This window comes from Salvelinus fontinalis, chromosome 6 (genome assembly GCF_029448725.1).
Source record: "Salvelinus fontinalis isolate EN_2023a chromosome 6, ASM2944872v1, whole genome shotgun sequence".
NCBI classification, from domain to species: Eukaryota; Metazoa; Chordata; class Actinopteri; order Salmoniformes; family Salmonidae; genus Salvelinus; species Salvelinus fontinalis.
This window is the reverse complement of record NC_074670.1, coordinates 76,495,951-76,522,074: the sequence shown is the minus strand read 5'-3', so window position 1 is coordinate 76,522,074 and position 26,124 is coordinate 76,495,951. Positions and strand designations below refer to the sequence as shown.

Below are 26,124 nucleotides of genomic sequence, written 5' to 3'. Positions count from 1 at the left end.
ATGAAAGGAAGGAGAAAAGCCTGTGGATATTATTGTTGTTTGAGGAGATGCTACCTGAATATGTGAAGCTTGGATATGTGAGGTATGCATTGAGACCATCCACGGTCCTGCGTGGCTCAGTTGGTAGAGCATGGCGCTTGCAACGCCAGGGTTGTGGGTTCAATTCCCACGGGGGGACCAGGGTTCAATTCCTTTGGGGGGACCAGGATGAATATGTATGAACTTTCCAATTTTTAAGTCGCTCTGCATAAGAGCGTCTGCTAAATGACTTAACTGTAAATGTCTGTGTCCAAACCATTACAGTGTGAGAATTGTAAAGGATATGGTCACGTGTCAAATGTTTGCAGACAGGAGAAGTATGATATTGAAGAATCTGTCAATGAAAATGTTACAACTGTGGCGGGGATCATACTCCAGACTTCCTTGTTAGGGTGAAGAAGGTTGAGGTGTCAAGGATCAGATTTGTACAGCTTATCTCCTATGTGGAGGCGGTGAAGAGAGTCGAAGGGGAAAGAGGAAACAATGTTGAAGATATGGAGGTGGATGCATTGCAACCAGTTGATAGTATTTTAAGTCAATCAGGTGATCTGGAAACACTTTTGATGAAAGTGGATTTTGTGGCATTTATAGCTTCTGTGATTAATTGTACAGCACAAGTGTCTAAGAAGTCAAAGAAGCTGGATATATCTGCAGCCGAGAAGTTTTGGGGGCTGCAAAACTTCACGGCAGAAGCACTACAAGAACTTTTGTCGCAAGGAAATGTCCTGCCCTCACAGGAGGCTTCTGAGCCTGTGTTGGGATCTGATTAAAATGATTTTTTTACAGAAAAGCAGGTTGATTTTGTTTGGTTAACTTATTTTTTTTTTGGTAGTTAGTATGATACTTTATTTGTACTCAAATTTTTTCCAATTTTTGGGATCCTTATTATCAACCCGCGCTGTAGTTGGCGGAATGCACATTTAATTGTTGCGAACGCCGTTATACCGTTGAAGAAGAAGGACGGAAGTTACGTAAAGGCTTAATTGCGCTGGACGTTGAACTAAACCAGAGCAAAGACGTCATCAACCACTATTAATCTGGGTCTTGAGAAGCAGTACGGTAAGAGATACGGAAAGTTGAAGGTTTTGTGGTTAATTTCACAATTTGAACCACCTGTATACGTGTCATATCAGTGTATGTCTTGGGGATTTTGCGAAATAAGAGTCTCGTGTCATTACACACATTTTAAATCTTGGCGTGAATGTCAAGCAAGGTCTTCACGTTAGCTAGGGAGGTTAGCTACTGGCTAGCTTGTTGCAGGTTGGTCCCGTTTGCCCTCACTTTTGTGCAATATATTTTTCTAGGTAGCTAATTAGCTAGGTTGTATCGTCTTCATACTTTATATTATCTGTCAGACATGAGTTTACGTGTTGTAATGTCACTGACGAAATGACATGTCATCTAATGTTTGGTGTTGATGTTAACTTGGCTAACGCGTTAGTTAGCTAGCTATCAATCTAATTTAGCTAGTAACTTTAATGTAATGTTTGCTATCCAGTTATGCTTGGAAATAAAACGACGATATCACGTTAACATTTCTAATAGTCTATTGACAGTTACATTTTTACTTCCAACCATAACTAATTTGCTCTTTTATAAATGTGACTACATGAAATGTCGACTATATTAGTCAGAATAGATTCCGACCCTATTCTTACTCAGAGCTGCACTGGGGTCGGACTGGCTTCCAGTTTAGGTTAAGACACTAAGGAGCCGGCACCGGATATGGCTCTGGAAACATACCTCAATCCAGGGATGAGAAATTGCGTTGTATTCAGAATTCTCCTATATTATCCCAACTAGTTTTAATAGCACTCATTCAATCTTCTCGGTGTAACAGTTGGAATAATGGGACAATACAACACCACTTCTCATCATTGGATTGAGGTTCATTTTCAGAGCAATATCTCGCGCCAGCGCCGCTGTGTATTAAACTAAACAAAGCCTGTCTGACCCCAGTGCAGCTGTAAGTAAGTGAAGGGTGGTAATATATTCTGACTACTATTGTGGAAGACTGGCTGGTTGTCATTTCTTAAGAGGAAGAAATGCACATTTGCCTGGCAACCCAAACTCCTTGCCCTGAGCCAAACGCTATGCCCACGGACATTAGTTTCTACTCCTCAATGAATCGGAGTTACCTCCCTGACGATTTTCTAGAACGCAAACATTCTAACTGTTCTGATTTGTCCCAGAAACCGATGGATTGGGCCAGAGCCAGAACACGTGGATAAAGCGGTTTCTTGAAAATTTGTCGTTGACTTTAAAACTCTGATTGGTTAGCGAGGATCCAATCCTTGATGACTTTGTTTTGTAAAACATCTCACATTTTTACTTCACCACAAACTAGGACTGACCCCATTCTTAGTCGATTGTTTGGTCAATAGGCGGTTGGTCGAATGAGACTACTTTAGTTGAGCAGTAGCAACAACAAAAATAAATCATGGTATACAAGACACCTGTCTGAGTGGACTGATCTGTTGTGGAGGCTGTGGGGGTGGCACAGTCCATCAGTTTAAGACATGTGGTAATGAAATTGTATATGGTTATTACAGTAAGAACAAAGGTGTAACACTAACAAAAATAATATTTGTTAACAAATGTGCTTTCTCCCATGTTGGATAGTGTTTGCTGTCCGTGGTTCTGAAACACATCAGAGCGCTGTTGAATTGGGGCCTTTTCCCAGACCATGTTGCGATGTGCAAAGTTAACCAGCATATTTGTGTTGAGATCAATTCAGTGCAGGTAGCAGCAGAATGAGATGAGAACAGCCCTTGCCTTGTTGTCTAAGAAAAGTGATGAGAGGAAACCTCAACTTAATTCTATAATCAATAACCTTAATTAAAAAGACAGTGACTGTGTGACTGACTAGCACCCGTTCTCTCGCTCCTCCCTGCTGCAGCGACCACCACAGAACATCGGTGTTAATTTGTATTTTTTTTTAACAGTGCTGCAATTCTGAGCCCGGCCCAGCACGATCAAATCAATTGCTGATCGGACTCCCTCTAGTCATTTGTCATTAATTAATTAATCAAGCTTAAAGCATCAGACAAGCTCAGTGCATATAGTTGATTTGATTAAAACACATAGGATGTGTCAATGTATGGAGAAATACACATTTTTTGGGGGACTAATCAATTGTTCCAAAGAATGTGACTTTTGGTGGACCAGTATATTGTTAGTTGTGTGACGACTGCATTGCAACATCTAAACTAGTGTACCTTTTTCCTCACCGATACTCCTACCTTGTCATTTCAGATAGTCTCTCTAGACACCATGGGTCGCCACTTTGGAGATTTGGCCAAGATCAGGCATGTGATCACCTATAGTCTATCCCCCTTCGAGCAGAGGGCTTTCCCCAACTACTTCTCTAAAGGAATCCCAAATGTCTGGAGACGATTCACATCATCCGTCTTCAAAGTTGCTCCCCGTAAGTACTCCCAGAGTTTGGACGTTGGTTTCTGTGAAGAACCAGGCAGGATATTGTTTATCAAACATCTCAAGCCAAATTCTGGATTTATTTCTGCTCTAGTCTTGATAAATATGGCCTCATAGCCCAATATTAGACCATTGATTCATTAATTAATAAGACGAGGTCTAAGGGCAGACCATAGCGACAACGTGTGAGATGAGTCATGTTCCAATGACTACCTGGTAGCAGCATGTCCGGTGTCTCAAGCTACATCCATAATCAGTTCTCCGGTTGGAGAATCACCATTTGCATCGCTGGGCAGTGAACAAGAAACGATTAAATCCAGTTTAGATGCTACCCCCCCCCCCCCCACCCCCCCCCCAAAATCAAAACCATACATGGATTCCATGTTGTATTCTCGCTTTGCGTGCACACCGGTCTGTTTCACACCTGTTTGTCTTAGTCAGCCTCATGCTGAAGTAGATGAAACGTGTGCACGCATACCAGAACAAAACATTGGCATCCATATTAGGTTTTGATTTGGGGAGGAGGGGGGGGGCGCTAGCATCAACTGATTTAATAGTTTCTTGTTCACTGCCCGGTGGCGCAAACTCATTCTCCAATCGGAACAGTTCTACTGATTTTATGGATGTAGCTTGGGACCTGGGACACATGCTGGGACCAGGTAGTCATTGGACCATGACTCATCTCCCACGTTGTGACTATGGAATAAACCTTATATTAATGAGAGGTGTAATATTGGCTGTGTCCCATGTAGGTAATGACCAGATGTGGCTACTCAGGCTTCTACACACCTATTCAGCTACAACTAAGAATCTTCCCAGTGTAGTCTGTTTGCTGTAGTTGGATAGATGTGTAGAACACTTTCAGACTACTTTTATGTTTCCTAAAGCAATGTCCATTGCGACTTAGTCTACGAGAGGAGTGCTCTGAGGCACACTGTAAAGACCTCTTTCGATACAATTTCTGTCTGCCCATGTAAAAAAAAAAAAAAAAACAGACTCTTTGGATGTTTTTAAATGGCCTAACTCTACATGCATTGCTTGTATTTTTCAGTGTATGCCTCCCAAGCCACATCCCTGTTTTCAGTCGCTAACCGGTCTTCTCCTGTTCTTCTTTTCCAGCAATGATCTGCATGTACCTGACATACACCTGGGGCAACCATGTCCACTCAGAAGGAAAGAGGAAGGTTGCTGCTGACTACGAGAATGAAGAGTGAAACCTTCCATCTTGCTGCTCTCTCTGTCTATTCCTGTTTAAACCTTCACTCTATTTTTTTGTCAATAAAGACAATATTTATCTGAATGTTTTTCCCATAAATTTGATACCACCTCACCTGGATATTTGGAATGAATGGTTTGCAATCTTTCGTGTTATGGGGACACTGCAGAGATATATAAATAAGAATGACCTGTAATTTGTCACTTAGTGTAAAGTTACAATGCAATTTTACACAGCAATGCGGTTACTGCCCAATGCAATTTTACACAGGCTAACAGGTCTGTATAAAATACAGTATCGTATACTGTCTATATGGCAGGTAACCTAGGGGTTAAAGCATTGGGCCAGTAACGGAAAGGTTGGTGGATTGAATCCCCAGAGCTAACAAGGTAAAAATCTGTTCTTCTGCCCCTGAACAAGGCAGTTAACTCACTGTCCCCTGTTAGGCTGTCATTGTAAATAAGAGTTTGTTCTTAACTGACTTGCCTTGTTAAAAAAATGTTAAATAAAAAAAAAAGTAGAAGTGGGCAAAGTCAGCCGACAACAGCAAAAACCTTTCTAATAAGAATATTTTAATATTGAGGAAGAAACAAATGTTTTAATGTCATTATGGTTCTAGACTACGATAACATCTTTCAAGAATGATCATTGATCATTACCATAAAAATAATCTAATTCAATACATATTGTACCTTTGAATAATTTGTCACAAAAGAATACAGAATGGTCCATAGAATTAATATACACTGCTCAAAATAAAGGGAACACTTAAACAACACAATGTAACTCCAAGTCAATCACAGTTCTGTGAAATCAAACTGTCCACTTAGGAAGCAACACTGATTGACAATAAATTTCACACGCTGTTGTGCAAATGGAATAGACAAAAGGTGGAAATTTATAGGCAATTAGTAAGACACTCCCAAAAAAGGAATGGTTCTGCAGGTGGTGACCACACACCACTTCTCATTTCCAATGCTTCCTGGCTGATGTTTTGGTCACTTTTGAATGCTGGCGGTGCTTTCACTCTAGTGGTAGCATGAGACGGAGTCTGCAACCCACACAAGTGGCTCAGGTAGTGCAGTTCATCCAGGATGGCACATCAATGCGAGCTGTGGCAAAAAGGTTTGTTGTGTCTGTCAGCGTAGTGTCCAGAGCATGGAGGCACTACCAGGAGACAGGCCAGTACATCAGGAGACGTGGAGGAGGCCGTAGGAGGGCAACAACCCAGCAGCAGGATCGCTACCTCCGCCTTTGTGCAAGGAGGTGCACTGCCAGAGCCCTGCAAAATGACCTCCAGCAGGCCACAAATGTGCAGGTGTCAGCATATGGTCTCACAAGGGGTCTGAGGATCTCATCTCGGTACCTAATGGCAGTCAGGCTACCTCTGGCGAGCACATGGAGGGCTGTGCGGCCCCACAAAGAAATGCCACCCCACACCATGACTGACCCACCGCCAAACCGGTCATGCTGGAGGATGTTGCAGGCAGCAGACCATTCTCCACGGCGTCTCCAGACTCTGTCACGTCTGTCACATGTGCTCAGTGTGAACCTGCTTTCATCTGTGAAGAGCACAGGGCGCCAGTGGCGAATTTGCCAATCTTGGTGTTCTCTGGCAAATGCCAAACGTCCTGCACGGTGTTGGGCTGTAAGCACAACCCCCACCTGTGGACGTCGGGCCCTCATACCACCCCCATGGATTCTGTTTCTGACCGTTTGAGCAGACACATGCACATTTGTGGCCTGCTGGAGGTCATTTTGCAGGGCTCTGGCAGTGCACCTCCTTGCACAAAGGCGGAGGTAGCGGTCCTGCTGCTGGGTTGTTGCCCTCCTACGGCCTCCTCCACGTCTCCTGATGTACTGGCCTGTCTCCTGGTAGTGCCTCCATGCTCTGGACACTACGCTGACAGACACAACAAACCTTTTTGCCACAGCTCGCATTGATGTGCCATCCTGGATGAGCTGCACTACCTGAGCCACTTGTGTGGGTTGTAGACTCCGTCTCATGCTACCACTAGAGTGAGAGCACCGCCAGCATTCAAAAGTGACCAAAACATCAGCCAGGAAGCATAGGAACTGAGAAGTGGTGTGTGGTCACCACCTGCAGAACCATTCCTTTTTTGGGGGTGTCTTACTAATTGCCTATAATTTCCACCTTTTGTCTATTCCATTTGCACAACAGGATGTGAAATTTATTGTCAATCAGTGTTGCTTCCTAAGTGGACAGTTTGATTTCACAGAAGTGTGATTGACTTGGAGTTACACTGTGTTGTTTAAGTGTTCCCTTTATTTTTTTGAACAGTGTATATATATGTACACCCATTCATATTAGTGGATTTGGCCATTTCAGCCCGTTGCTGACAGGTGTATAAAGTCGTGCAAACTAGACAAACATTGACAGTAGAATGGCCTTAGTGAAATATGCCAGGAGAACACTATCTGCCCGAATGCATAGTGCCAACTGTAAAGTGTGGAGGAGGAATAATGGTCTGGAGCTGTTTTTCATGGTTCGTGCTAGGCCTCTTAGTTCCAGTGAAGGGAAATCTTAACTAGACAGCATACAATGACATTCTAGACTATTCTGTGCTTTCAACTTTGTGGCAACAGTTTGGGGAAGGCCCTTTCCTGTTTCAGCATGACAATGCCCCAGTGCACAAAGCGAGGTCCTTACAGAAATGGTTTGTTGAGATCGGTGTGGAAGAACTTGAATGGCCTTCACAGAGCCCTGACCTCAACCACATCGAACACCTTTGGGATGAATTGGAACACCGACTGCGATCCAAGCCTAATCACCCAACATCAGTGCCCGACCACACTAATGCTTTTGTGGCTGAATGGAAGCAAGTCCCTGAAGCAATGTTCTAACATCTAGTGGAAAGCCTTCCCAGAAGAGTGGAGGCTGTTGTAGCAGCAGAGGGGAGGACCAACTCCATATTAATGCCCAAGAGTTTGGAATGAGATGGTCGACGAGCAGGTGTCCACATACTTTTGGTAATGTAGTCTAGCATGAACATGCTGTTCCTGTGTTGGTCTCTGTAGACATCCGCGTTACCTCCAGCCATTTTCAAATGCTTCGGCCCTAGGGTCGGGTTTTCGAGACCTGTGCAATCATCATCATAGGACTTTTATACTGAAATCTATCATGTTGAGGTGTAGAAAGTGAGCTTGTTCGAAGGCATCAACAATTTGCCGGCAAGTAGCGCACTCAGTTGCATCTTCATGGAACTAGGGTGGGAATAATGAATTAAACCAGAACGTACATTGATACATTCAGTTTGCGGTCTGGTCTGTCGTATTTAGGGAATTAACTGTAAGCCTACTTTGTGCGTTTCCATAGTATTATCTGTTAATTGAGTAACATTTTGCGAAGATGTCTGTTGTAGGATTCGATGTCGGGTTCCTGAACTGCTATGTAGCGGTAGCTCGAGCCGGAGGAATAGAAACTGTAGCCAATGAATATAGTGATCGATGTACACCGTAAGTGACATTTATATTTGTGTGGTTTATATGGTGTGAATTGTAATTTTCAACATGTTTGCCTCTAAAGCGATTGAGAAACTAGAGGGATTGGAACACATTTTGTGGCCTTGGCAGCAAGACAGACAAGGGAGGTGCGCTTGCGGGCTAACATTAGCCTAGCCGAGCAGCGTTGCAACACAGCACGTGAATGTTATTGCTAGCTAGAGAGATCAACCCATGACTTGTAAAAACGAGCAATCGTTGTACTCAGTTAGCTATTTTACCAATTAAACGTTACGGCATTTGACTTGTGATACCTTAACTTACATTCCTTACGTAACATCTTGAGTGTTTTCAAAAACAATCGGGGTTCATTGTTGTCCCCCTTTCAAGGGGTTCATTTTTTTTTAATGAAGTATGAATGGACGCATGAATTTGACTGGGAGGAGGCCTGCAATCTCTCGACATCAATGGACTTGTTCATAGGAATCATTTTGTTTGCTGCTCTGTATTTCTAGCCAGCTAATAAAACGCATTTAGATGTGCAATTTAATACTACTGTGTTATCTTAGCTAGCGCTGTTATCTTATTATGGAAAGCCCTGTGAAAACTGACAAACATTTTACTGATGTTTGCCATTCTTCCAGAGCATGTGTGTCATTTGGACCACGGAATCGATCTATTGGTGCAGCTGCAAAAAGCCAGGTATGTGTTAATAGGGGACGCCCTCTACTTTATTATTTATTTGACAGGTGACACATTGAGGGTATGAATCTTCTAGCAAGTTCTATGGTTTTATGCATAGAAATAGGGATTTTATAACCAGGCCAATATTTGATTACCTGATGGAACTATTAAAAACAGAAGAGAATCATTATGCATTCACGTCCTCAAAGAACCCCAAATATAACCATGGGGTCAATTTTTTCCAGTTTTTTTTATATCTAAAGTATTTGATCGGGATTTAAGCTATTCCATCATTTCTGATTTCTCCTGCTTCATTAGGTATCACATCATTAAGTTACTTTTTAATGTGAGATAATAATTGATTTTGCATAATGCAGCATCATAATGCAGCATCATTTCCCTGCTAATCCCAAATCAGGTCGTCACAAACTGCAAGAACACAGTCCAAGGGTTCAAGAGATTTCATGGCCGGGCTTTTTCTGATCCGTACATCCAGCGTTTAAAATCCAGCCTTGTTTACGACCTAGCAAAGATGCCTTCGGGCACCACTGGCATCAAGGTAAGAAGAGATAACAGTGACGATTAGTTCTCCTTAAAAAGGTGGGGAATACATGAGTAGGCCTAATGGAGAGATAGATTACTCATCATCCTTGTCTAATCTGTAATCAACATAGATATTGGTTGTCTGTCTGTCTTTGCCGTATAATATTTTCATGTGTTATTCTGTATTGTACTCTACCTGTGCGAACCCCAAAAGCAATCATTTACAATGACAACTGGTGTCTGTGTGTCCTTTAGGTGATGTACATGGAGGAGGAGAAGGTGTTCAGCATTGAGCAGGTCACTGCCATGCTTCTGACCAAGATGAAGGAGACAGCTGAGCATGCACTGAAGAAACCAGTGGCTGACTGCGTTGTCTCTGTGAGTATCAATCCGCTGCGTGCTAGTGTGCACTGGGCGCTACACTTTACTAGAAGGACCAGGAATTTGGTCACATGTTAAACTGAGTTTGGACAGTTCGACTAAAAGATTGGATATGGGAAAAACAATTTAGAATTGAGTTTCTAGGCCTGCTGGCTCACCATGCCTGAATCATCCTCCTCAGGTCCCCTGCTATTACACGGATGCCGAGAGGAGATCAGTGGTGGACGCAGCACAGATCGCTGGACTCAACTGTCTGAGGCTCATGAATGAGACAACTGCAGGTATGGAGAGAGCTGTGTTGACCCCTAACAGAGTTACTGTAGCTATTTAACTCACCCACACCGTATTATTTAACTCAACCACACCGCATTATTTAACTCACCCACACCGTATTATTTAACTCAACCACACCGTATTATTTAACTCAACCACACCGTATTATTTAACTCAACCACACCGTATTATTTAACTCACCCACACCGTATTATTTAACTCACCCACACCGTACTATTTAACTCACCCACACCGTACTATTTAACTCACCCACACCGTACTATTTAACTCACCCACACCGTACTATTTAACTCACCCACACCGTACTATTTAACTCACCCACACCGTACTATTTAACTCACCCACACCGTACTATTTAACTCACCCACACCGTATTATTTAACTCAACCACACCGTATTATTTAACTCAACCACACCGTATTATTTAACTCAACCACACCGTATTATTTAACTCGCCCACACCGTATTATTTAACTCGCCCACACCGTATTATTTAACTCGCCCACACCGTATTATTTAACTCGCCCACACCGTATTATTTAACTCGCCCACACCGTATTATTTAACTCGCCCACACCGTACTATTTAACTCGCCCACACCGTATTATTTAACTCGCCCACACCGTATTATTTAACTCGCCCACACCGTATTATTTAACTCGCCCACACCGTATTATTTAACTCGCCCACACCGTATTATTTAACTCGCCCACACCGTATTATTTAACTCGCCCACACCGTATTATTTAACTCGCCCACACCGTATTATTTAACTCGCCCACACCGTATTATTTAACTCAACCACACCGTATTATTTAACTCAACCACACCGTATTATTTAACTCAACCACACCGTATTATTTAACTCAACCACACCGTATTATTTGATATTAAGGTGATTTGCTGTTTCATAATAAATAACGATTATACACGTCTTCCGTCCAGTGGCGTTGGCATATGGAATCTACAAGCAGGACCTCCCTGCTCCAGAAGAGAAGCCCAGGATCGTGGTGTTTGTAGACATTGGACACTCTGGATACCAGACCTCTGTCTGTGCCTTCAACAAGGGCAAGCTGAAGGTGGGTGTCTTTAATCAGGAGACAGAGGAGGCTATGGGGAGGTCATGCTGATTCTACAAAATAACAGTTTTTACTGAAAACCGAAATGTCCACAAAGAATTTACAGACAACTTCAATAACCTCTTGGCTATTAAACAAAACAAGTGCTCTAGGGCCTAGAGTTGTTCTGGCCAGGTCACATGGGCTCAGGAAAAACTCCCGGCCCTAATAATTAGTTTTTGCTCATATTCATGTTTTTTTTTAATACCATTTTCTTTTCCCTCAGATTCTTGCGACGGCCTGCGACCCGGAGCTGGGTGGGAAGGACTTTGACGAGATGCTGGTGAGACACTTCTGTGAGGAGTTTGGGAAGAAGTACAAGCTGGACGTGAAGACCAAGCCCAGGGCTCTGGTCAGGCTCTACCAGGAGTGTGAGAAACTCAAGAAGCTGATGAGCGCCAACTCCTCAGACCTGCCCCTCAACATCGAGTGCTTTATGAATGACATTGACGTCTCTGGAAAACTCAACAGGTATAGTGTTTTGTAGTCTATGAGATTGTTATCTCAACTGAACACCTCAGAATGCATGGCCGTGGTCCTTAATATAAACAGGTCTTACATGATCTATTGGATGAGTCATTATTTTGGTCTGTGATGCAATGACCACATGACGAAGTTATGCTGAACAAAAATATAAATGCAACATGAAAGAGTTTACTGACTTACAGTTCATAAGGAAATCAGTGACTTGAAATAAATTCATTAGGCCCTAATCAATGGATTTCACATGACTGGGAATACAGATATGCATCTGTTGGTCACAGATACCTTACAAGAAATGGGTCTCACAATGGGCCTCGGGATCTCATCACGGTCATTTTGTGCATGCAAATTGCTATCGATAAAATAAAATTGTGTTCATTGTCCATAGCTTATGCTACCGTAACCCCACCGCCACCATGGGGCACTCTGTTCAGTACGTTGACATCAGCAAACTGCTCGCCCACACGACGTCATACACGTGGTCTGCGGTTGTGAGGCCGGTTGGTTGTACTGCCAAATTCTCTAAAACGATGTTGGAGGAGGCTTACGGTAGAGATATGAACATTCAATTCTCTGGCAAAAGCTCTGGTGGACATTCCTGTAGCCAGCATGCCAATTGCACGCTCAATCAAAATTTGAGACATGTGTTGTGTGACAAAACTGCACATTTTTGATGGGCCTTTTATTGTCCCCAGCACAAGTTGCACCTGTGTAATGATCATGCTTCTTGATATGCCACACCTGTCAGGTGGGTGGATGGATTATCTTGGCAAAGGAGAAATGCGCACTAACAGGGATGTAAACCAATTTGTGCACAACATTTGAGAGAAATAAGCTTTTTGTGCGTTTGGAACATTTCATGGATCTTTTATATTTGTTGCATTTTATATTGTTGTTCAGTGTATTATATTGTAAGTATAGTGACACCATAGAACGCATGGTGGTCCTTGAAATCTGGAAGTTTTATCAGAGAAATTGCATGTTGATGATGCATACATATGTAGCATCTTATTTGACCAGTTTCTCACAGCAGGAAAATAATCTTGCAGCAACATTTGTAATTAATTGACATTTTTGCAGGGATTGATACATTTTTATTTAGGGGAAATCAAGTGTGACATTTTTAGGTGGAAATTACAAACTCTTTAGGAAGTCTTTTTAAACCTTTAATACACTACAATTTTGCATTTCCTGCTGTGCAAGAAGTTGCAACAACAGGGTGATCAAATAAAGGTCCTACATCTGCTTCTGTATGTTCTCCAGGGTTCAGTTTGAGGAGATGTGTGCTGACGTTCTGGCCAGAGTGGAGGCACCACTACACAACCTGATGGAGCAAGCCAGTGAGTATCGTAGGTTTGCATATAGCATCAAATTGAGCATTATCTGTGTAGGCATTGAGTATTGTCTTTTTATAGTTTTGAGTTATGTCAGTGACTGTCAGTTCTGATTGGTGCCTTCCTGGTTCCTGTCCAATCAGAACTGAAGAAGGAGGATATCTATGCGGTGGAAATAGTGGGCGGAGCATCCCGTATCCCGTCTGTCAAAGAGAGGATCAGCAGATTCTTTGGGAAGGAGCTGAGCACCACCCTGAATGCTGATGAGGCCGTGGCCAGAGGATGTGCCCTGCAGGTCTGATGATCTCTCTCTGTTTCCCCACTCCTGACCTTAAAATGACCTTTGGACATCCAGGATTTGCTTGCTCAGCAAATTAGAAAAGGAAAGTTAGCCTCCAAACACTTTTGCTACTATACTATGTAGTAATGATCGGGATTCCAACATTTATAGATATCATTCTTACCAGTAGGACCTAATTCATTGTTGTTGATTTCTACTGGAGTATGGTGATGGAATAATGGTTTGCCTCCCTGCTAAGAATATCCTGTCTGCCTCCTCAGTGTGCAATCCTGTCCCCTGCATTCAAAGTGCGTGAGTTCTCCATCACAGACGCAGTTGCTTACCCAATCTCTCTGAAATGGAACTCTGCTGCAGAGGAAGGCTCGAGGTAAACTAGAATATGTATCTGGATTTATTATCGCCTTGATATTATACTTTTTTTGTTGTTGTGTGGGATAGCTTCATTGTAGTTACTTTAGTGCTAATAAACTAGACTTATGTGTGTTGTTCATTGTAGCGATTGCGAGGTATTCCCAAAGAACCATGCTGCACCCTTCTCCAAAGTGTTGACTTTCTACCGGAGGGAGCCTTTCTCTCTGGAAGCCTACTACAACACCCCCGAAGAGCTGCCGTACCCCGACCCCACCATAGGTATGTCCACGGCGTTGACTCCACTATCAACCACGCTCCTGTGGGTCCTTTTCTGTCTGCCAACAGTATCTTCTATAGAAACATAGTCAGTTATGCATCCTAGCAGCAATGGCCTGTTGACTACAGTTTGCAATATGAAACATATCATTGATTTGATTTTTGTATACATTTTTTGTTGTTTATAAGTGTTTTTGTCAAGTGTCTGTAATGTAAGTTTCCCCCTAAGGGGACAATACATTATAGCCCAGTTTGTCATCAGTATTTCCTGTGAAATGTACCGACTGTGTGCCAGTACCACCTTATTTCCTGTGTCCTCTCCTATAGGTCAGTTTGTGATCCAGAAGGTGGTGCCCCAGGCGTCTGGGGAGAGCTCTAAGGTCAAGGTGAAGGTGAGGGTCAACATCCACGGCATCTTCAGCGTCTCCTCAGCCTCGCTGGTGGAGGTCCAGAAGACCGAGGAAGGAGACGAGCCCATGGACACAGAACAGCAGGCAACACCAGAGGAAGAGGTGATTATTAACAACCATATTCATTCACATTTTATGTATATTTGTTTTAAACCAAAGAGTCTTATTCAATATTCACTACACAGACAATTACAATTAACTTTCCAAACCAGAGTCCAATGAAAGCTAGGCCTACAAATGCGCTATTAAACCATACAACCTGACGAAGAGGGGCTTCAGTTAGCAATGCCATCCAAATATAGTAGTGTACTTATCTGGAAGTCTGTCTGTCCTATCATTGGGCAGAGATGTGGTGGTAATGAAGTGACCTGCGCTCTTTGCAGGGCAACATGCAGACTGACCAGGATGAGACAAAGGCCCAAGGAGATGGACAGAAAGAGACAGAGGAGGAGGAGAAGAAGACGCCGCCAGAGAATGAGGAGATGGAAGTAATATTGAATATGATACATTTGACATCTATGATCGTAACGTTTATGGTAGCATTCTGCACTTTTGTGTCCTGGAAGACTGCAGTTTGTACAGACTTAGACAAAAGCAAGTAGCCTGGTCCCAGATCAGTTTGTGTTGTCTTGCCAATGACCAGCTGATCAGACAGAACAAACCCATCTTGGAGCAGGCTGAAAAACACTTACCAGGAGTGAAGAGCACTACTTTATGGATATTTAGTCTCAATGATGCTGTTTCTCTCTCGTCTCTCCCCAGACCTCCCAAGAGGAGAGTAAGACAGAGAAGAAGTCTGACCAGCCTCCCCAGGCCAAGAAGCCAAAAGTTAAGACAAAAGTCTTGGAGCTTCCCATTGAGAACAGCCCTCAGTGGGAGCTGGCCGTTGACATGCTTAACCTCTTTGTAGAAAATGAGGTAATTTAATCTGACATCTCTGGATTGTTTTTGGTTCAGCTGTTGTGTTTCTTCCTACTACTATCCTCTCTGTATCTTTGGTGTCTGTCTGTCTGTTCTGCATTGTATTCATCCAGCTGTTTCTATGTTTCTCTCTCTCTGTTTTGAGTAGGTCTTAAAGAGTGTTCTGTGGTAACTTGAAGTGGTTGATTTGTCCGTTTCCACAGGGTAAAATGATCATGCAGGACAAGCTGGAGAAGGAGAGGAACGACGCTAAGAATTACGTGGAGGAGTATGTGTACGACATGAGGGACAAACTACACGGCAGGCTGGAGAAATTCGTCAGTGAAGCTGTGAGCGCTGTGGCTTTTTCTGTCACTTTCTGTGGTACTTTCAATTCTGTCTGACATTAGCTGCCCATATAACACCCAACAGGTTTCTTAAAGGGATACTTTGGGATTTTGTCAATGAAGCCCTGTAACTACTTCCCTACAGTCAGAGGAACTCATTGAAGTAGATAAATGGCTTCTTTGCCAAAATCCTGAAGTATCCCATTAGCAACAAGATAGACAGTATTATAAAGTACTTTATATCAGAATTGTATTCTCTGTAATATGTTTAAAAGTCATCCATTGCGTACTGTATGTTAATGACAGTATGTCGAATTTGATTGTTGTAGGATGGTATACCCTGTCCTTACCTGAATGTTAATGCCTGTGTTTTGACTGTGTTGTAGGATCGGGATATCCTGTCGTTACAACTGGAGGACACAGAGAACTGGCTGTATGAAGACGGAGAGGACCAACCTAAACAACAGTACATCGACAAAATGGCCGAGCTGAAGGTAAAGCTTAGTGTTGTACACTGTCACTATGGTACAGTTTCCCAGACCCTAATTAGACCCAGGTAATGCTTTCAGTTGGATGCATTGTTTGAAGCTCAGTGTTAAATTAAAATCTCCCTTCCATCATATCTAAGCCAGTATGACACCGACGTCGATGACAAATCAACTTGGAGGTACACAACACACTCCCTTGCCTCTCGCCATAGGCCGTCCGGCCGTTACCAAGAACCACATACCGGACTTTTTACAGGGTCGTTAGCAATTTCGTTTTCAGAGTATTTTCTGCACCTACCTAGCTCAAATCCTAGACGTCGGATTAAAGCGGGCGGCAGGTAGCCTAGTGGTTAGAGTGTTGGACTAGTAGCCGGAAGGTTGCAAGATCGAATCCCCGAGCTGGCAAGGTAAAAATCTGTCCTTCTGCCCCTGAACAAGGCAGTTAACCCACTGTTCCTAGGCCGTCATTGAAAATAAGATTTTGTTCTTAACTGACTTGCCTCTTAAAAAAAACGAGACTATAGCGTCCGTAAAGTGACCATTGTACTTAAAATAATGTCGGATTGACTAAGTTTGATGGTGCAACAGTTTTTATTACATAATGTATCTCTCACGTGAACATTTCCGTCCATTAATAACCAACGATGTGCTACCTTTTTTGTAGCAATTCTGACAATGCTAACATTTTCAGCCGAATCTGAGTGTTGAGCAACAGCGTTTGCTGCCTGCAACAGGCTGCCAGTCATAAGAAGTGGCTGAGAACAAAACTAGGCTACTGTAGATAACTAGTTATATGGTGGTATTCTAGCTGAGGTTAATTAATAAATGCGAACATATATATATACACTTTGATTAGTTAGGTAGCTAGCTAACGTTACCTAGTCTTGTTTTTAGAATGTTTGAATGCTAAGCAACCGGCTAACACATTGTTTGAAGTACAATAAACCAACATAACTACTGTAGTAGGTCAAATCTGTGTGCTGGAAAACCTTGGTAGAGCATGGGTGGAGTAGGCATTGTGCTCATGTGAAATTTCCTTTTTTGGCTTCAGACCAATGCCTACTTCTCACACAAAATGTTAGTTTTTAATTGTCATTATGAGTTCAGGTCCTGCCAAGTCAATTGTTTGTTCCGCAAATTTCTTTTACATTTTGACAATCAGATGAAAGTAGCATCACCAAAGTTTGAAAAGGGAGTTTAATTGCTATGAAAATGACTAGTTTCCTCCTCATTCTAGTTCAAACGGGTTGGATTATCTAGTGTTTCTGACGTAAGTGTTGTCTACTGTCTCCAGAAACTGGGTCAGCCTATCCAGGAGAGGTACATGGAGTCTGAGGAAAGGCCCAGAGCCTTCGATGACATGGGGAAACAGATCCAGATGTACATGAAGATCGTTGAAGCTTATAAAACCAAGGTACTGCTGCCCTAATACACCCAAGGTACCGCTGGAGCTTATAAACACAAGGTACCGCTGCCCCAGAGGTATACAAGTAATGATACATTGGACTCATAATGCTCCACAAAAATACAACAATTATTCTAAACCATTGCAAATATCAGAAGTTGACAATGGTTGCATTTCAGGAATTACCAAATGTGTATTGTGTTATGCTACTAAATGGATGTAATATACATTATTATTTTGGGGGCGCAGGTAGCCTAGTGGTTAGAGCGTTGGGCCAGTAACCAAAAAGTTGCTAGATCGAATCCCTGAGCTGACAAGGTAAAAATCTGTCCTTCTGCCCATGAACAAGGCAGTTAACCCACTGTTCCCCGGTAGGCCGCCATTGTAAATAAGAATTTGTTCTTAACTGACTTGCCTACGGTAGTTAAATAAAGGTAAAATACATTTTAAAAATAAAATTATTACTACACAGTTTTCTACAATGAACTACATCTTTATTATTTATGTACACCAGGAGGAGCAAGTATGACTGTAGTAGATATGTAGTATAGTACAGTCATTAATACTAGAATACACCATTGTCTTACTTCAGATGGTGTCCCTCACTGCAGGCAGAATGGACTCGCTATCTGATGTAAGACGATGAGAATACACAAGAATAGTTCTGTTAAAATGCCGTCCAGTTCACCAACCTCATCCTATTGTTACTTCCTACCAGATATCTTCATATTCCACTGTAACAAGTTTTAAATATTCACGGCAATTCTAAACCATTGCAGATATCAGAGGCCGTGTATGTTGCATGTAGCTGCATTTCAGAACCAACCAAATGTGTCTTTAAATATGTATGTTACAAAAGACGACATCTCAATTCTTTGCTTGGGGTTTGAATTCACTGCGTATTTGGTTTCAGGAGGCCGATATCAGAAGTCGTCTTTAGTTGTATTTCAGGATGTGTCTGGTATGTATTATGTACAGTGCATTCTGAAAGTATTCAGACCCCTTGACTTTTTCCACATTTTGTTATGTTAGTCTTATTCTAAAATTTATGAAATAAATACAAAATCCTCATCAATCTACACAATACCGCACGATGACAAAGCAAAAACAGATTTTTTGAAATGTTTGCAAATGTATTTAAAAAAAACTTATTTACATAAGTATTCATATCCTTTGATATGAGACTCAAAATTGAGATCCGGTGCATCCTGTTTCCATTGATCATCCTTGATGTTTCTACAACAATTTGAGTCCACCTGTGGTAAATTCAAGTGACTGGACATGATTTGGAAAGGCACACACCTGTCTATATAAGGTCCCACAGTGCATGTCAGAGCAAAAACCAAGCCATGAGGTCAAAGGAATTGTCTGTAGAGCTCAGAGACAGGATTGTGTGGGGAAGGGTACCAAAAAATGTCTGCAGCATTGAAGGTCCCCAAGAACACAGTGGCCTCTGTCATTCATAAATGGAAGAAGTTTGGAACCACCAAGACTCTTCCTAGAGCTGGCTGCCCGGCCAAACTGAGCAATCGGGGGAGAAGGGCCTTGGTCAGGGAGGTGACCACGAGCCCGATGGTCACTCTGACAGAGCTCCAGAGTTCCTCTGTGGAGACGGTTGTCCTTCTGGAAGGTTCTCCCATCTCTGCCGCACTCCATCAATCAGGCCTTTATGGTAGAGTGGCCAGACGGAAGCCACTCCTCAGCGGCAGGGACTGGGAGACTAGTCAGGATCGAGGCCAAGATGAACGGAGAAAAGTACAGAGACATCCTTAATGACAACCTGCTCCAGAGTGCTCAGGACCTCAGACTGGGGCGAAGGTTCACCTTCCAACAGGACCACGACCCTAAGCATACAGCCAAGACAACACTGGAGTGGCTTTGGGACAAGTCTCTGAATGTCTTTGAGTGGCCCTGCCAGAGCCCTAATTGGAACATAATCAAACATCTCTGCAGAGACCTGAAAGTAGCTGTGCAGCGACGCTCACCATCCAACCTGACCAAGCTTGAGAGGATCTGCAGAGAAGAATAGGAGAAACTCCCCAGATACAGGTGTGCCAAGCATGTAGCGTCATACCCAAGAAGACTGTAATCGCTGCCAAAGGTGCTTCTACAAAGTACTGAGTAAAGGGTCTGAATACTTATGTAAAAGTGATTTATTTCAGTTTTTAAAAAATTATATACATTTGCAAAAATGTCTTAACACCTGTTTTGCTTTGTCATTATGGGGTATTGTGTGTAAATTGATGAGGGGGGGAAACAATTTAATCCATTTTAGAATAAGGCTGTAACGTTACAAAGTGTGGAAGAAGTCAAATGGTCTGAATACTTTACAAATGCACTGTATATTAGACTGTTTCTTGGCTTGTCTTTCCATCCCCCAGGAGGAGCAGTATGACCATCTGGACCAGGAAGAGATCAACAAGGTGGATAAGATGGTGAATGAAGCCATGATCTGGCTGAACAGCAAGATGAACCAGCAGAGTAAACTGAGCTTGACTGTGGAGCCTGCTGTTAGAGTCAGAGAGATACAGGACAAGACTAAGGTGGGACTAACTACTGTACTGCTGACTAACTACTGTACTGGTAACTTACAACTCTACAACTAACTACAGTACTGCTAACAATTCCTTTACCGCTGGCTAGCTGCAGTAGCGCTGGCTAACTACTAATACTGTTAGTCAGAGAGAGATACAGGTTAGAATAGCTACAGTACTAACTGTTAGATGTTTTTTTGATATTCTAACAAAAATATCAACTTGCGGTTATTGCTTATGAATTCAACATTGGTGTGTTATGAAGTCCTTATGTAGGGATCCTTCTAGGTTACCCAACCTTGCAACCAAGCTACAGTATACTGTCAATATTGCCTTTTGATCATGAATATCATTCTACTACTGTAACAATGCATGCCAGCATTGTGCTTATCCAACTTAACACTGCTTGCACAGTTATTTGTAACTTTCACTTCACATTATTTCCTCTCAATAGGAGCTGTACTCTTCCTGCAACCCCATCGTGACCAAGCCCAAGCCCAAGGTGGAGCTGCCTAAAGACAACAAGGCAGGGGAGCAGAATGGACCAGTCAACGGCCAGGAGAAAGCCCCAGCCGAGGGCACCGAGAAGCAGACCGCCGACAGCACAGGCAACCCCCCCTCCACGGAATCCACGGAACCTAGACCTGACATGGACCTTGACTAAGCAGACACAGACAGCAACCAGTGTCTCATCTCCCAGGGGCTGTGTGTTCATCTGAAAAGTGTCTCCTTCCATGTTTCCTTGTCGCCTTCCCCTTTCAGACCTGATAGAACTGGATAGATGAGTTCAACTAAAGCATTATGGGGGATAAAAATAAAGTCTACCTGAATGGTCTACCAAAAGGCATGCTGGATATATTAACTACAGTACTGTAGCACATTGCTCATGTCTTATCTATCTTGTCAGATCTGTTGAGATAAGGAAGGAATCAACCTAGGCAGCAAGGGAAGGAGGCAAGGTGATGGGATTGAGACGCAGCCCAGAGCTACTAGTGGAGTGTCAACTATTTTGGGATCGTCTGAAATGGCTCCCTATTTACTATATAGTGCACTACGTTTGACCAGTACCCATATGGCCCTGTCAAAAGCAGTGCACTACATAGGAAATAGGGGGCCATTTGGCCCTTGTCAAAAGTAGTGCACTGTATAGGGAATAGGGTGCCATTTCAGATGTTGCCGTTCACACCACTCCACATGTCAATGCAGGCGGCATACTGTAATTTCAGCACATTTACCCTTAGTACCTGATGAAGATGATGGTGTATTTCTGCTTCCAATAGCATGCCCATTATTTTATTGCTGATATAAAATGTAAAGAAGCCAACTGCAATAAGCCTGTTACGATGAGCGCTGTATGATGGTATTTCTGTTGTGTGCTCTCGAACTGTTCCGGGTCATTGTCGCAATTTGGTTTTAATAAAGTTATTGAAAATTGCTTCACGTAGCCCTTATTTGAGCATTTTAGAGGAACGCAGTTTCGTTCTCAGGCTATATTTTGACAAGCCCAAAGGCCGGCAGATGGCGATACTGAAACGACTCAATATCGCCATCTACCGGCCTGGGCTATATTTGGACGGTGTATGGATATCTAGAGAAATGTTTATTTTTTTCTCACCCTGATTTCTTAAACGTCACCAATGCATAAATGCAATGAAAAAGGTCTCTCATCTGTCAAATAACGACTGCAGTTATTCAGTATAATACGCTACTTTAATTATAAGTAAGTTTACTATTATATCTAAAACCTGCTCCGGCTATCATTATTAGCCGGCTACCACCCAGTTACTCAACCCTGCACCTTAGAGGCTGCTGCCCTTTATACTTTAATAAACATACTACTTTACTCATTCCATGTTTACACTGTATTCTATTCCACGGTATTTTAGCCTGACACTCCGACATTGCTCGTCCTAATATTTATATATTAATTCCATAATTTAACTTTTTGATGTGTGTATTGTTGTGAATTGTTAGATTCTACTGCACTGTTGGAGCTAGGAACGCAGGCGTTTCCCTACACCCGAAATAGCATCTGCTAAATATGTGTGCGACCAATACAATTTAATTTGAAAAGAAGGCTTGCCTATTCATCCCGTTTAACATTCAGCGTTCCTCAATCTGTAATCGAGGCGTTCAGCAAGAACTCCGCCCGCCTCTTCCTCGTGCCTGCAGCTGCGTCAGTCATATGACAGAGGTTCCTGCTTTCTCAAAAAAAAAGTATTTTAAAGGGGAAAGGCGGATGCGGTAAGTTGATCAATGCGTTTGTTTTTCATTTACTTAATGCACAAAGTAAGACGCTAGTACAACCGTCATCAGCGGCCGATTTTGGATATGCATGATACCGTTTTCTAGTACAGTGGATTCAACATTTGCAGTTAATTCAAAGAGCCGTCAATGCATTTTATTATAGTTTGATTTGGTCTACTTCTCCCGTCAATTCGGGTAGGGATACTTTAGTACGTCTTCCGGCTGCAAGTCCTCATTTTATGGGTCTAAAGTCTGCTTGTTTTAGGTGGAGAACGAATATTGCTTCAAGATCTGTTCCTTCTGATACAATAACATCTGTATTCACCATCCGAGTTTGGCTGTGATTTTAAAGCTTGTAATTTAGGACCATGAAGCTGATCATCCTGAATGATTATGACCAAGTTGGTGAGTGGGCTGCCAAGTACATCAGGAATAAAATCCTTCGCTTCAACCCTGGACCAGACAGATTCTTCATTCTAGGACTTCCCACAGGTAAGCAATCTGTTGATTCTACAGGGCACGCCTTCCTTTCCATCGTACAGGCAATGGTGCAATCATAATAATCATACGTCAAATGTGTCTATATAAAGACATTAACATTGATTTAACAATATTTCTCCCCAATGTACACCCCAGGAGGTACCCCTCTGGGATGCTATAAGAAGCTGATTGAGTTTTATAAGAAAGGAGAGATCTCTTTCAAGTATGTCAAAACGTTCAACATGGACGAGTATGTGGGTACGCTTCACCTTTACAATACTTCTCTATTTCACCTATTTCTACACCATACAGTATCAACATTCTTCACAGCATGAGAAGCCATACAAAAATGTGATTACAGCTTTTAAAACCATGCAGGTATTGCTCGGAATCACCCAGAGAGCTACCATTCCTTCATGTGGAATAATCTCTTCAAGCACATTGACATCAAATCAGAGAACACCCATATTCTGGACGGCAACGCTGCCAACCTTGTAGAGGAGTGTGATTCCTTTGAGGAGAAGATCAAAGCAGCTGGAGGAATTGACCTCTTTGTTGGAGGTAGGTAGGATATTGATACGATGGTATTAAGTATATTGATTATATTTACTCTGTTATACAGTGCATTCGGAAAGTATTCAGGCCCCTTGACTTTTTCCAAATGTTGTTACTGTACAGTCTTATTCTAATATTGATTAAATACATTTTCCCCCCTCATCAATCTACACACAATACCCCATAATGACAAATCGAAAACAGGTTTTTAGAAATGCTTGCAAATTTATATATATATATAAAAAATAAAATACCTTATTTACATAAGTATTCTGACCCTTGGACATGAGACTCTAAATTGAGCTCAAATGCATCCTGTTTCCATTGATCGTCCTTGAGATGTTTCTACAACTTGATTGGAGTCCACCTGTGGTAAAATCAATTGATTGGATATGATTTGAAAAGGCACACACCTGTCTATATAAGGTCCCACAGTTGACAGTGCATGTCATAGCAAAAACCAAGCCATACTAACATTTATAAAAAGTTTTTTGCCTTGTCATTATGAGTTATTGTGTGTAGATTAATGAGGTAAAAAAAACAATCTATTTTAGAATAAATCTGTAATGTAACAAAGTGTGGAAAAGGTGAAGGGCCTGAATACTTTCCAAATGCCCTGTAAGGTACCAAAGTGCATGTCATAGCAAAAACCAAGCCATGAGGTCGAAGGAATTGTCCTTAGAGCTCCGAGACAGGATTGTGTTGAGGCATAGATCTGGGGAAGGGTACCAAAAAATGTCTGCAGCATTGAAGGTTCCAACGAACAAAGTGGCCTCCATCATTGTGAAATGGAAGAAGTTTGGAACCACCAAGACTCTTCCTAGAGCTGGCTGCCTGGCAAAGCAATCGGGGGAGAAGGGCCTTGGTCAGGGAGGTGACCAAGAACCCGATGGTCACTCTGACAGAGAGCCAGAGTTTCTCTGTGGAGATGGGAGAACCTTCCAGAAAGACAACCATCTCTGCAGTACTGAGGCCTTTATGGTAGAGTGGCCAGACGGAAGCCACTCCTCAGTAAAAGGCACATGCCAAAAGGCACCTAAAGACTCTCAGACCATGAAAAACAAGATTCTCTGGTCTGATGAAACCAAGATTGAACTATTTGGCCTGAATGTCAAGCGTCACCTCTGGAGGGAACCTGGCACCATCCCTATGGTGAAGCATGGTGGTGGCAGCATCATGCTGTGGGGATGTTTTTCAGCGGCGGGGACTGGGAGACCAGTCAGGATCGAGGGAAAGATGAACGGAGCAAAGTACAGAGTGATCCTTGATGACAACCTGCTCCAGTGCACTCAGGACCTCAGACTGGACTGGAACCCGATCGAACGTCTCTGGAGAGACCTGAAAATAGCTGTGATTGGACGCTCCCCATCCAATCTGACAGAGCTTGAGAGGATCTGCAGAGAAGAATGGGAGAAACTCCCCAAATTCAGGTGTGCCAAGCTTGTAGCGTCATATCCAAGAAGACTCAAGGCTATAATCACTGCCTAAGATGCTTCAACAAAGTACTGAGTAAAGGGTCTAAATACTTATATATTCAGACCCTTTATGACCCTTATGTATTTCAATGACATAATTGAAGAAAATACACACCACAAGCACAAACCAGTTAAGAAAACAACAGACTTTGAAACATCAATACCAAAATCCAACAAATGTAACCCTGTCTGTTTAGGTATTGGACCGGATGGCCACATTGCCTTCAATGAGCCAGGCTCCAGTTTATTGTCCAGGACCAGAGTGAAGACCCTGGCTCAGGACACCATCCTGGCCAACGCACGTTTCTTTGAGGGAGATCTGTCTAAAGTACCCACCATGGCTCTGACTGTGGGAGTGGCCACTGTCATGGACGCCAGAGAGGTTAGAGTTGATTTCAAGATGTCTGTCTCTGCTTTATGTTTCTGGTCTGTCTTTTGTAACTTATTTTTCATGGACAACTGGTCTCTTTACAGCTTCTATACTTATTAAATGATTATATAATGAGGCTGTTACACACATTGCCTTATGTCATTTTACTGCTGCTTTGTTCTAACAATGTAATACTAGTCTATAACAATGTAATAACAGTTTATAGGATGATGATGATAATAATAACACATTATCTCCGTATTGTCTCCAGGTCATGATTCTAATCACGGGAGCACACAAAGCGTTTGCCCTTTACAAGGCCATAGAGGAAGGGGTGAACCACATGTGGACGGTGTCGGCCTTTCAGCAGCACCCTCAGACTGTGTTTGTGTGTGACGAGGATGCTACCCTGGAACTGAGGGTTAAAACTGTCAAGTACTTCCAAGGTGAGGGTCTACTTACTTACTAAAGGACTTTGCACTCACAGTTCATTCCATGACTGTGCTGCTGGTATGGCTTATGAACAAGTGCTTCATCAGTTTTCAAATTCAGTGTGTTTTGTTATTGGCCCGGGAGGAATACATTATTTTCTTCAATAAAAACAGAATTGTGAATGAAGTGCAAACCTAACTCACTTGAACTATTGTTATTTCTCCGACAGGGATGATGCATGTGCACAACAAGTTGGTGGATCCACTGCCTCCCAAGTAAGACGAGGGCGTTACAAATACATCAGGAAACCCTCCGGGATATGACAGTGACCAAGGGTGGAGGATCAATTGTGTGTGTTGTACTGTGTTTTACTTAAAGTTACATTTTATGTAAAATAATAGTATGCCTACTTGTAGTAGGTTACATTGATTATGTAATACATGTATCTTCGATAAAAACAGGTTTCTTAGCTACATTGTTAAATTTGATACAAACTTGACTTTGAATGTATTTCAATGTGTTATTCTAATAAAATAACTTTGAGAATGAATCTGTATTTGCTAT

At 42.4% G+C, this 26,124-nt stretch overlaps 3 protein-coding genes across 6 annotated transcripts; all 3 read left to right on the top strand.

Annotated features, from left to right (window-relative positions):
* Positions 1-989: 989 nt before the first annotated feature.
* Positions 990-4,774, top strand: LOC129858457 (cytochrome b-c1 complex subunit 8-like). Its single transcript, XM_055927705.1, has 3 exons — positions 990-1,098; positions 3,295-3,466; positions 4,594-4,774. The coding sequence occupies exons 2-3, from the start codon at positions 3,313-3,315 to the stop codon at positions 4,686-4,688; spliced, it is 249 nt and encodes an 82-aa protein (XP_055783680.1). The 5' UTR covers positions 990-1,098; positions 3,295-3,312; the 3' UTR covers positions 4,689-4,774.
* A 3,005-nt stretch (positions 4,775-7,779) lies between these two features.
* On the top strand, positions 7,780-21,436 carry LOC129858449 (heat shock 70 kDa protein 4-like). Of its 3 annotated transcripts, none has more exons than XM_055927694.1 (19): positions 7,780-8,167; positions 8,797-8,854; positions 9,255-9,395; positions 9,635-9,757; positions 9,942-10,041; positions 11,000-11,133; positions 11,399-11,643; positions 12,919-13,004; positions 13,133-13,284; positions 13,551-13,657; positions 13,787-13,920; positions 14,245-14,429; positions 14,723-14,815; positions 15,090-15,245; positions 15,452-15,577; positions 15,961-16,068; positions 17,357-17,476; positions 19,849-20,010; positions 20,456-21,436. In XM_055927694.1, the coding sequence occupies exons 1-19, from the start codon at positions 8,061-8,063 to the stop codon at positions 20,663-20,665; spliced, it is 2,547 nt and encodes an 848-aa protein (XP_055783669.1). In that variant the 5' UTR covers positions 7,780-8,060; the 3' UTR covers positions 20,666-21,436. The 3 variants fall into 3 exon arrangements, with proteins under 3 accessions (XP_055783669.1, XP_055783667.1, XP_055783668.1); XM_055927692.1 differs by having other exon boundaries at positions 7,783-8,167; positions 14,711-14,815; XM_055927693.1 differs by having other exon boundaries at positions 7,784-8,167; positions 12,919-12,995; positions 14,711-14,815.
* Positions 21,437-22,137: 701 nt separating this feature from the next.
* LOC129858453 (glucosamine-6-phosphate isomerase 1-like) lies at positions 22,138-26,110 on the top strand. 2 transcript variants are annotated; one of them, XM_055927703.1, is made up of 7 exons: positions 22,138-22,245; positions 22,601-22,740; positions 22,885-22,986; positions 23,107-23,289; positions 24,956-25,140; positions 25,400-25,574; positions 25,790-26,110. In XM_055927703.1, the coding sequence occupies exons 2-7, from the start codon at positions 22,617-22,619 to the stop codon at positions 25,837-25,839; spliced, it is 819 nt and encodes a 272-aa protein (XP_055783678.1). In that variant the 5' UTR covers positions 22,138-22,245; positions 22,601-22,616; the 3' UTR covers positions 25,840-26,110. The 2 variants fall into 2 exon arrangements, with proteins under 2 accessions (XP_055783678.1, XP_055783677.1); XM_055927702.1 differs by lacking the exon at positions 22,138-22,245 and having other exon boundaries at positions 22,252-22,740.
* The last annotated feature ends 14 nt before the right edge of the window (positions 26,111-26,124 follow it).